We start from the raw sequence: 12,119 nt of genomic DNA, 5'->3' as shown, positions 1-12,119 counted from the left end.
CTGAGCCATGATTGCACTGAGGCCTACCCCAGCATTGTTCATCAGGTTCCCTGGGCTTAAATGGAAAGTGGAGGAACCCTTCTCCTGTTTTCACTAATAAGTGTTTGACTTTTCTTCCCAGGAAGGTCAGACATATGTTGGTAGAGAAGATGCTTCAACAGAGCAGGATATTGGTAATACTTTATTATCTCTTCTCAATGATTTTTTAAAAATCATATTTAATTAAGAACCTTCTTTTGAGTGACTGACATTGTAGTAATTATAAAAAAGAACAAATACAATATTGGTCATAATATGTATCTGTAATTTTGATCACAACTCAGATGAATAACATAGAACAATTAATTTAGTAAATAAATGTAGCTATGAAACCTTCCTGTCATCCTACATATATTTTCTACTCTTTTAAATTTATTTAAATCCATTTATACTTATCCCAGGGGGATAGCAGTTAATGAAAATATACTAACAGACACAGATAAAAGATCTAAGTCCTTTTCAAGGAAGGATATAGACACATAAATACAGTTATCTCATACTAGGCAAAGGCACCAAAAACATGCATTGGAGAAAAGATAGCCTCTTCAACAAATTCCTAAGTTCCTGATCCACTTTAGAGTTTTGTGCATTGTGAGAAACAGGGAGAACTGGAAATTCATATGCAGCAAAATGAAACTAAACCCCTGTCTCTCTCCATGCACAAAACTCAACTCAAAGTGGATCAGGAACTTAGGAATTAGACCAGAGACCCTGCGTCTAACTGAGGAAAAAGTAGGCCTATCTTCATCACATTGGATTAGGCCCTGATTTCCTTAACAAGACTCCTAAAGTGCAGGAAATAAAAATCAAGAATTAATAAATGGGATGGACCTGATTTCTTGAAAAGCATAAACTATTTAGGCAGGCCTAGCATATTCCTATGTGTATTTACTATTTACTTTGAGCCTGGAATAGCTAAAAACCAATTCCACAGGTCTCCAGGATTAAGTGTTTTTGAGTAGACCTTGACTCAGGCCTCTTGGTTGAACTATGTGTTTGACATTTGGGGTAGTTATTAATGATGATAAGTGATAAGAATACATTTTCTGTGACCAGAGAAGTTGAGTAGTATATTCTGTGGAGTGAGTAGAAAGTGCATGGTCTGTACTCCTGAAACCTTGCCAGGAACTTTCCCTAAAAGCATGTATGTTTATTTTTGACAGGCATTCATATTGCGGATGGCCATTCCTCAGATAAGAAGAACACAGGATAGTGATACATAATTACATAAACCTTAGCAACTGCATGCTCTGTGTGGTCTAAGATTTGCACAGTTTTGGTGATAGGCATCTCAGTATAGCTTCTGGTATCTTCTTGAGCTTCCAGAGATCCATGCCATGCTCAGTTCACCTGTGGTTTCTGTTCCTGGAATGCATTATCTGTAATTATGGAATTCATAAGTAGTCCTAGACGCACAGAGCCCTTATGTCCTTCGTTAGGTGGCTGATAAAAGAAATTAATTTATTATCCAACAGAGCAATTCAATTCAGTTAAAACAAGTTATTCAACTATTTTCTCCTCAAGAAAGAAAAAGAAAGTTAACATCTAGGAACTTGTTTCCTTATACAGATGAGGGCAGACCCTTCAAGGTAACGATTAGAGTATGTCTCTATTTCTATTAGTTAATACCCTGGACTCCTAAATTTTAGTTGTTTTTTTTTCCCACTAAACATAAATATCTACTTTACAAAACTTTCTTGGAAAAGGAAGATTATTTAAAATAAAAAATAAGTTAATGGTTGGAAATCATTGTCATATATATCAAAAGCAAAATTTTTAAAAAGTTAACCTTTATCCTTTGTTTTTCCAACTTAGTTCTTCACGGCCTTGACTTAGAGAGTGAGCACTGTGTCTTTGAAAATGTTGGGGGGACCGTGACTCTCATACCCCTGAGTGGGTCTCAGTGCTCCGTGAATGGTGTTCAAATTATGGAGGCTACACATCTAAATCAAGGTATCTGTTTTTTGGTTTTCAGAGTTCTTTGTACATATTGTTCAAGAAAGGAAGTTAATTAGGCAGTGGAGGAGCATGTGCATACTAAAATTAATTACTACTTAGGTATGCATAGGGTGAAGACTGTTGGCTGCATTATGCTATTTTCTTCTGTTTTGCTGGAGGGCTTCTTTATAATATCTGTTGTCTTGTTGAATTAAACATGAACATATGTGTAATTGTCTTAAAAGTTATTACTGTTATGGAAATATGACAATAAACAAATTTCAAAAGTTAAATAGTACCCATTCAATTTAGTACTTTACCACTGTGGTTTCTTTTGATAATTTTATTTCCATTATTTATGTTCTATTTATAAATAGCTATAATTATAGCATACATATACCTTTTTTTCTTTTGAAATAATTTCAATATTATAGAAAAGGTATAAGAATGGTATAGAACATTTTAATTACAGAACTAATTGAAAGTAAATGGTGACTGTGTCAGTCAGCTTTTCATCACTATAACAAATACCTGAGATAAGCAACTTATAAAGAGAAAGCTTTATTTTTGCTCAGAGTTTTAGAGGTTCCAGTCCATGACCAATTGGCCCTATGTCTTTGGGCCTATAGTGAGGGAGTACATCATGGTAGGAGCATGTGGCAGAGCAAAACCACTCACCTTTTATAGCCTGGAAGCATGAGAGGAAGAGATAAGAGCCTGAGTTCCCTTCAAGGGTGCATCCCTAGATTATCTGAAGACCTCCCACCTCTTAAAGGTTCACCACCTCCCATTTGTACCACGCTGGAGACTAAGCCTTCAACACGTGGACCTTTGGGAAACATTCAAGATCCAAACTATAGCAGCACCCTAGCACCTCTGAATACTTAAGTAAGTGTGTGTGTGTGTATATATATACACACACACACACACACACTTATACATATGTATGTGTGTGTGTGTGTGTGTGTGTGTGTATGGTTTTTTTAAAAACATTGACATTTGCCTGTGTAACGAAAATATAACCATCCAATTTAGGAAATTAACACTGATACCAACACTGTCTGATTATCAGACCCCATTCACATTTTGCCATTTGTCATTTATTGGTCCAGCATCCTTTCCAGCATTGTGTTTTGCATTTTGTTTCCATAGCTCTCTAGTCTCTTTCAGTCCAGAGTAGTTCCTTGGTCTTTCTTGGACTTTTATGGCTTTGGCAATTTTGAAAAGGGCAGGTCAGATAGGTTGTACAGTGACCCCCTACATAAATGTAGGATTTATCTGATGTTGTCTCATGATTATGCTATGTTTATGCATTTTTATAGGACAATGAGAAAAATTATGTGTTTTTCTCCTGTCCCATTACATGATTTCCATTTGTCCATTGCTGGGGATGCTCACTTTGGTCCCTTGGTTAAGATGGAGCTGGCCAGCCTTCTACACTGTGAAATTCTTTCCCCACCTTGTTATTAATAAGTATATTGGGAAGGTACTTTGATATTGTAAATGATCTGTGCTGCATAATAGTTTCATTCACTGGTTTTACAATTCAACTTTTTTTCTGAATTAATTATTATTCTGTTGGTTCCCCAAACATGGCTGTCATATTTTATCATTTCTTCTGTTTTGTATCTATTGGCTTTTTATTATAAAAGTAAGTTTTCTCAGCTGGACAATGTGGCAGCAAGTCAGGAAGCTGAGGCAGGAAAAGCACAAGTTCCAGGCCAGCATCTTTAATTTTGTAAGCCCCTGAATAACTTAGTGAGACCGTGTCTTAAAATAAAGTGGGAGTAGTGTTGGGATGTAGCTCAGTGAAAAAGGGCCTCTGGGTTCAATCCCTAGTACCATTTTAAAAAAGCTTTCTCTTTGACACTTATTTATTCACAGAGCTTGCTATTTTATTTAGTAGGCTTTGGTCTATTTTACCATTATTTATTTCATTGTTCAAATTGTCCAGGGTTGGCCAGTGAGAGCTTCTTCAGACTGGCTCCTGTGTTCTTTTATCTTTTCCTTATGTATCTGTGAGCACTTGCTTACTTTCTGACAAAGATATTCCAGGCTCATCTTGTACTTTTCTGGAATCTACCAGTTCTCCAAGGAACCCTGGTTCCTTTTAGAGATTGTTTAATATGGGCACTGCCTAGAATTTGCCATTTAATTTGGGGGTTATCCTCTACTTTCCCCATGCCCATAAAAAGGGATTACTAGTTTATTTAATTTGAAGAAATTGCTTACATAGATATGATTATTTTTCTAATTCTCTTGTAAATCGTACCTTGGAAGAGTAATAATTTATCTTCCATGTGGTATTTTTATTTATTTATTTGCTTTAAACTTGTAACTAATTGGAAAATCTATTTAAGAATATGCTTATTCTGGTTAGTGAAATAATTTTTTGATCTTAACATTGCAAATATGACTTGTGCTAAGAAAGTGGTAGTACCAATTGGCATTGAAGGTTTAATTGTCGGATTTGTCTTTCCCTGGGGCATGCTCTTAAGTGTTTTATTACCATGATGCAATGATTTTCAGATCTGATGGACTTGAGTTACTCTAGCATTCTGATGTGCTGCTGAGCAGCTTCCTCAGTGTCACTGTTAATGAAATTGACATAAAAATGCTTTGTTTGAAGGTGTTAAAATGCTGTGCACTGAGTATAAATGCCATTAACAAGTCCTAGGGCAGTGTAATGCAAGATGACTTTGTGACTCAAGACAATGCTTGAAAGGAGCAAATGGTAACTTTTTTTTTTTTTTTTAACTTACACAAGCTTTAACTGTGAAAGATCCTATCTAGGTAAAACATCTATAGCTTTCAGAAATTAAGATTAGACTTCTCTACCTAACCTTTTTTGGAACGTATTTTTATGACAAAATGATATGCTTTATTGCTCATGGTTATGAAAATATTTGGCAGAAATAAAAAGATGTGAGTGGAAATGATATACGCCTACTTCAGATTAGTGTTTAACCACTGGTGAGGAAGGAGGGGGTTTGATCAGGCAGGGTTTGAAATCATTAAAACATAACAAATAGGGAGTAGGATTAATCACAGTAGTAATTTTAAACTCAGAAAACTATCTTGGCTCTTACCCATGAAGCAATTTTTTTAAAGTAAATTCTGTATAGTGTTTCTGTGCTTTCCCGCTCTCATTTAGGTGATTTCTGCAAAGTCAGGTCTTCTGGATTAACAGATGACAGCCCAGCCTCTTGAAGATGAATCTTCGAATAGCTGTGTAGCTGCTATTTTGGAGCAGAACACTGCACCAAAAAAGTCACAGCAGATTTTCATTATCACTATGTGCTTTATCCCTGTGGAACTTAATATGTATATGCTATTTCATCTCTTGCCATCCAAGCCAGGCATGGGTTATATATGCCTACAGCCCTAGACTCTTGAAGTTCAAACAATCCTGGTCTCCCACATTTGTTGCCCTAACCCCAGTTTCTGGTTTACTGGAGTGCTTATTGGCTTGGGACCCTTCCTGACCCATTGTCTCTTGGTGCTCAGAATGGACCTCACTGATTTCTGGCCCATTGATTGGATTCATGAAAAGCATAACGAGAGAAAAAAATTTTGAAACAGATCCAAGGAATATTTCCTTTTTTGTAGAAGAAAAATATTAGAAACAAAATTTCAGATGAATGTTAACCCAAGGCACAGTCAGTTATAACCATGGGAACTTCGCAATTGATTGGATTCTTGGTTCATATGGCATTACCAATAGCATCCTACTTTTTCACTATGAGTTTCCAGTTTTGTGCTGATTTTGTATTGAGATGCATCTTTTCATTAGTAAGTTGTTTTCATTTGGAAATGTATTAGTTACGGTGTCCTATTAAAGAACACAAGTAGTAATTACCACTTTTTTATCTAAATCACTTACCACACATGAATGCCAACTAATAGTTTATCTAAATTTAGCACAATGTCACTATTAGGGCAAGTTTTTACCTGAGTCAGTTAACTGCCATCTTTAAAATGGCATAAACTATTTCCCCCACATTAAATTACAGTAATTTTTTTTCATCTGGTACCGTTGTCAATAAAAAAGAGCATTTGTTAGTGCTATTAGTGTGATTTGGGGTGGTGTCTGTTTTAGTCAGCTTTTTCACTGCTGTGATTAAAAGATCTGACAAGAACAACTGTAGAGGAGAAAAAGTTTATTTGAGGGCTCATGGTTTCAGAGGTCTTAGTCCATAGAAGACTGACTCCATTCCTCGAGGCTGGGAGTGAGGAAGAACATCATGGGGCGGAGGAGTTTGGCAGAGGGAGATAGCTCACATGGTTATCAGGAAGCAGAAAGAGAGGTCTCCACTTGCCAGATACAAATATATACCCCAGAGTCACACCCCCAATTTCCACCTCTTTCAGCCACACGCTACCGCTTCAGTTACCACTCAGTTAATCTCTATCAGGTGATTAATTCACTGATTGGGTTAAAACTCTTAAACCCAATCATTTGTCCTCTGAAATTTCTTGCATTGTCTCATACATGAGCTTTTGGGGGACATCTCACATCCAAATCATAACAGAGTCTCTATTATCCAAAACCAGGCTGGGTACAGTGGTACATGACTGTAATCCCAGCAATTCCAGAGGCTGAGGCAGGAGGATCACAATTTAGCAATTCAGCTGCAGCAATTTAGCAAAGCTCTCCGCAATTTAGTGAGACCCTGTCTCAAAATAAAAAATAAAAAAGAGCTGGGGATGTGGCTCAGTGGTAAAGCATCTCTGACTTCAGTTGCCCAGTACCAAAACCAAATAAACAAAAAACAAAACAAAACCTTGCATATGGGTTTTCTCCTTGTCTCTTTTGGGTGCATAGGATATATAACATTTCATCTCACTATGCTCTCTGATTGATTTGATTCTCAAAAGCTTACTTCACCTCACTCCCATGAAACCATACTATTATTCCATAGAATAATTCCATGCAAAGAAGAAGGTGTTTGAATTTAACCATGATATATCTTGGTATCTTGTCCATAGACCTGGAGCTCTTCTTGATAGGTTGTTCGTGTTCTCTCTCTCTCTCTCTCTCTCTCTCTCTCTCTCTCTCTCTCTCCACACAACACACACACACACTACAATCAACTGCTTTGCAATTCAAAAGGTATTTCAGCATTTGTCCTACAATTTTAGGAACTATTTCCTCTTAATTGTTTTTTTCTTCTATGATAATGTAATTTTAAAGCTGATAGTTGTTAAATGTAATTAATTTTCCCATTCATATTAGTGTATTCCTTTGGTTTTCTTGCTGGTTTGTCAGATCCATTGAACATTCATCTCTCCTTTTAGAAGTGCTACAGAAACTGCATCTGGGAAATTCACACTTAGGTGCATTTGAATGTGTTATGCTTGAGTGCCAAAATATATTTGCATCTATTCAAGTACTCTGAAAGAGGGAACAGGTGATTGTCTGTGGAGTGGAGCTGAGGAGCCTTTGATAAAATTTTCATCTGCAGGAGGGCTGCTGTGAGTTGTTCAGTGACAAATTTAAAAAGAATTTTAGGGGAACTAGAAAGGGAAACACATCTTCCAGTGGTTCAGTCAAGGTATCCAGTTAGTAAAAGAGACCTTGTACATGTTTTAAAAGGCAGTGGATATTAGTGTCTACTCCCCAGTGGACACAACTGTGCTTGTCCCTGACCACTCATCAGATATATCTTCACCAAATTAGAGACCTAGAGGCTGAGTCAACAGACATTTTTGAATGTCAAAGCCCTAGCTATTAGAGATTGAGCCCAAAGCTAGTGTTTCTGAAAGTGTGACTCCAGATCAACAACATCAGCATTACCTGGGAGTTTGTTAGAAATGCATATTTCCAAGCCCCATCCTAAAATTAGAAAACCTAAGTATGAGGCCCACATGATCTGGTTTTTTAAGTCTGTATGTGATACTGGTGTTTGCTTGAGTGTGATAACAACTGACCAGAGCTAATCATACTGAGACCAGTTTCCTAGTGCCCCAGACTTCAGCACATGAGACAGCCATTTGTCAATCTCTTTTACCCCTTCCTTCTCATTTCATACATTTTCTTTTTTTTTCTTTGATCTTTCTGTTCCTTTTTTAAATTACACTTTCAGCCTCAATTCTCTAAGGTGGCTTTATAATATGTCTTAGCATGGATTTCTTAGCATTTACCTGTTTGAAGTTTGCTGAACTTCTGGAATTCTTGAATTTGTATGTCATTTTCCAGATTTAGAAAGTATTCAGCCTGGTTTAATAAACTTTTTTCCTCTCATTCTGGGTCTCCCGTAACATTAAATTTAAATATTTTTGCATTGTCCCACAGATCCATGAGGCTCTGTTTACATATTTTTATTTTTTGGTATTTTTTTTTTTTTTTTTGCGTTTTGATTTTCAGATTAGGCTTTCAATTGATCTGTTTTCACATTATGGACTTTTTCTCTGTCACTTCTTTTCTGCTTTGAGCCTATTCAATGAGGGGTTTTTTTTGTTTTTTTTGGTTGCAATATTTGACTTCTTTTAATCATTTTTTTTATTAAACTTTTTATCTTTCCATTTGTTTCAAGAGTGTTAGAGCATTTGTTGGAACACTTTTATAATAGCTAATCAGAAGTCTTTATCAAATAATCCCAACATCTTTGTCATCTCATCATTACTTTTCATTGATTGTATTTTGCCATACTAGTTGAGATTTTCCTGAATCGTCCTTCACTGAGTAATAATAATGTTTTTTATGAATATTAAGTTCAGAGACTCTGGGTCTTAACCTGGTTGATCCAGGCCAGGAGTTGTAGTCAGCTTGTGTGGGTTGTGGCGTTGGCTCCAACATTGATTTAATTTTCCAAGTCTTTGCAGTGTAGTTCCAATAGCAACGAGTATAGGGTGGGACCTAAGCAGTGGTCTCTTAGTTCATTTCTCAAAGTTTCATTGTACTGTCAAGGATCAGATCCATGTGTGTACTACTGGTGGTAAGTGCAGTTCATGAATAACTCTAAAATCACTTTCCTTGAACAGTTCCCTTTTAACTATTTCCCAAATAACTTTCCAGTTCCCTGGGTCTTTCTACCAAGGGACCAACCCTCTGCCTGCTCTTCTAATCTGAGCTAAAGGGCTTCTAATGGAATTTTCATTTTGCACTAATAACCATTTCTGAGTTTTTTTCCCTTAAATCAAGCCAAGAAACACTGGAGGATTAAAAAAAAAAATAAATTCACTACCAGTTCAATGGTGCTTCACATTCTTTTGTTCTTCAATCTTCCTGCTACTATTTACTCTCCAGGGCTCTCAAATAATTGCTGCACGCATTATATTCAGGATATAATGCATTCAGTGGGAGAGACAGGGCAATGTGCTTGTTCCATTTTACACAGAACCAGAACTCTTCCTGGTGGCTTTAGACTTGTGAAAAGGGAGAAATTTGCTCCAAGCTAAATTCTAAAGTGAAAGAATGCATTTATCATAATGGCATATGGTGAAAAATTGACAGATATACTGCAGCCAAAGAGGGTAGTGAAGAAATGTCTGGAGACTGGAAAGGGGCAACGTGAGGAGTAAAAGCAGTGGGAATCCAAGGATGGGGCCTCACACACAAGTGTATTGAGTTTTCTGTGGAAGACCAAAGGGAGTCAGTGCTCCACTTTCAGTAAAGGAGTAACATAGGCCAAGAGGTGAAGAACAGTGTAGCATTTGTGTAGCCCAGTGGGTAGCTTGTAGATGAGCAATAGTGAAAGGTAAGAAACTGTCAGAGCTTAGGGATGACAGGCAATGGAGGCCATCTTGTAAGAACTATTTTGGAAGGAACAGCTGTTGAAAGCTTGGAGTGTGTGGAAGGCTAGAAATGAGTAGTTGAGGTTGTTCCTAAAGTGAGTTAAAAGGGTTGTTTGTAACAAAAATGTAGACTACTAGGGGCCAATGGGAAAAAAGTCATTAATAATGTAACCAGTTATTATAATGCTTTCCATCAGGTCTGTGGAATCTTTCCCTTGTTATCATCACTGTTTTGAATTGCCCTCTTAATTATTTCATATACGTTCCACATTTTCTTTGAATAAGGACAGGAGACATGTCCCATGAGTTTTTAAGAAAAAAAAAAAATTCAAGCCCTGTTCACCCATGCACACATCTAAAATTTTCTCTGAGAAGAGGATTGGAGCATCTTGAAGTTTCATAAAGCTCTACACTCAGCTTGTGCACAGTTCATCATGTAATTCTCGATGGATTGATTATTTGGCTAGAAACATAAGTGGCAAAGATTGAAAATCAATTTTCTTTCTCCTCCAGAGTCTCAGAATATAAGTTTGTGGCAATTTTCACTTTACCAAGAATAAACAGGAGTCAAAGTGATTTATCCAATGCAAGAAATTGTAGATCCATATTTGAATTTTAAATATTGAAGGGAAGGTGACAAGGGAAGGCTTATGTGGCTTTTGGGTAAGGTGTCATTGTGCATTTACACCCTTCACAGATGCCAACTCATGATCTGATGGCATGGTTCTGTAGTGATGCCTGCTGCAGTATCAGACTGATGCAGAATGCCTGTCATCCATTCCCACACCTTCCAATTCCACACTGTGTGTCCTGTTTGAATCACTGGGTATTTACATGCAGTTTTCTTACCCATTGCAAGCACCATGTCAGATCTTAATCTTCCCCATCTAGTTTCACATTTTTGAAATAGGGAAAAAGAGTACTATAATTCAGGTATCTTAAATAACAAAGTGAGTGCTACAAGTGTCTGGAAATCACAGAGCATATTCTATAATTTGTTCTATGTATTGTAATGTGTTATTAGAAATTACACTATCAGGATTCCCAAGTGATGCCATCATCATAATGTATTTCAATATAAACATTTTTAAAGACACTTGGAAGAAAGTCATTACACAAAAGGCAATTTCTTTTTACTAGAACCAGGCAGTTGACTAAGAACTTAACCCATCCTCCCTTACCCTGACCTGTCCTTCAGCGACATTTTAGAAAAGTCCATGTTCCTCTAGAAAGTCTGGCTTCTCCAACTGTCACATATAAAATGAAAACTTCTCTTTCACCGAGCATACTTTAGATGTGTCATCTCTTGTCTCTGTGTGTGTGCCGAGAATGTTTTCTTAAGTAATTAAAATACAGAATGAGGTGCCCTGAAGCAGAATTACAAAAAGCCACCTATTTTTCTTGCTGCAGTGGCCTCCAAATTCACCGTTACATGCCTTTAGGGATTCCAAGTGTTTCAGTTGTATATCAGTTATAACCCAGAATGACGTGTTTCATACATCATTCAAAATATTCTGTGACAAAATTTAGTAGAAAAAAAGGGTATGTATTTGTGCAGTAACAGAATTAGAAAATCTCATCTAAAATTTAAGGAGGAGAGTAATTAACGGTGACATTAGTTATTACTCTACACTCCTTAGTGCCGCAGTCTGGCTGGGCACAATCAGAAGCCACTTGTCAAAAGAAACTAACTTTATTTTTAGAACCACACACGCCAAACAAAACAGTCTCTCAGGAAAAACCCTCAGAGCCTCAACTGCCACCACCGGCTTTCCACAAGCCTCTCTCTCCCACACAAGCTTCTCTCCACCTCCCCCAATCCTCCTGCTCTTGAGGCCGATTGGCTGGGTCACGTGGGCGGGGCCAAAAAAGTCCCCCAATGAGCAGCTCCGTGGTCTGAAAGGGCAGGGAAACAGCCCAATGAGCATCACTGCAGAGGAGCCAATCAGCTAGATGTTGCTGGGGCCGCTGTGAGCCAATCATCAGCCGGCAGCTGGAAGTTTGCTGGGGCCCCTTTGGCTGTGGCTCTCAACATCTCCCCCTCTCTGTTTAAACAACAAGCATGTGGCTTAGGGACCGTGCCTGCCTTAGGTTGTCCAATAGTACATATGGTCCTTAGGTTGGTACCATTGCAATTGGATCTTACCCGTCACTGACTACCGGTCCAGTATACAGCCACACCTGTGGAGAGGTCTTTGTACCAGCGGGGGGGTGAGGTTCTTTGCCTCACCTCTGTTGGCCCCCAAATTTTAGCTGGACGATCATGACAAGCAGAAGGGAGGAAGATACACCAAGCCAATTGACGGCTCCTTTTGGAAAAATTGTACCACCAATGACATCATCAGCAAAAATACCCCAACACTACCACAAGTCGCTGCACCAACAGATAGTTCACAATGCATACA

General features: G+C 37.7%; 1 protein-coding gene across 6 annotated transcripts in view; it reads left to right on the top strand.

Moving 5' to 3' along the window:
- Nucleotides 1–12,119, top strand: part of Kif16b (kinesin family member 16B) — a 302,607-nt gene that overhangs the window by 137,465 nt on the left and 153,023 nt on the right. For all 6 annotated transcript variants that reach the window (XM_048811331.1, XM_048811330.1, XM_048811329.1 and 3 more), the window contains exons 14-15: nucleotides 122–173; nucleotides 1,855–1,992. In XM_048811331.1, coding sequence (XP_048667288.1) covers nucleotides 122–173; nucleotides 1,855–1,992 — 190 coding nt within the window. The remainder of the gene's footprint in view (nucleotides 1–121; nucleotides 174–1,854; nucleotides 1,993–12,119) is intronic.

Source organism: Marmota marmota, unplaced genomic scaffold, assembly GCF_001458135.2.
Source record: "Marmota marmota marmota unplaced genomic scaffold, marMar, whole genome shotgun sequence".
Lineage (NCBI taxonomy): Eukaryota > Metazoa > Chordata > Mammalia > Rodentia > Sciuridae > Marmota > Marmota marmota.
Note: the sequence above shows the minus strand (reverse complement) of the source record. Positions and strands in the feature narration are given on the sequence as shown.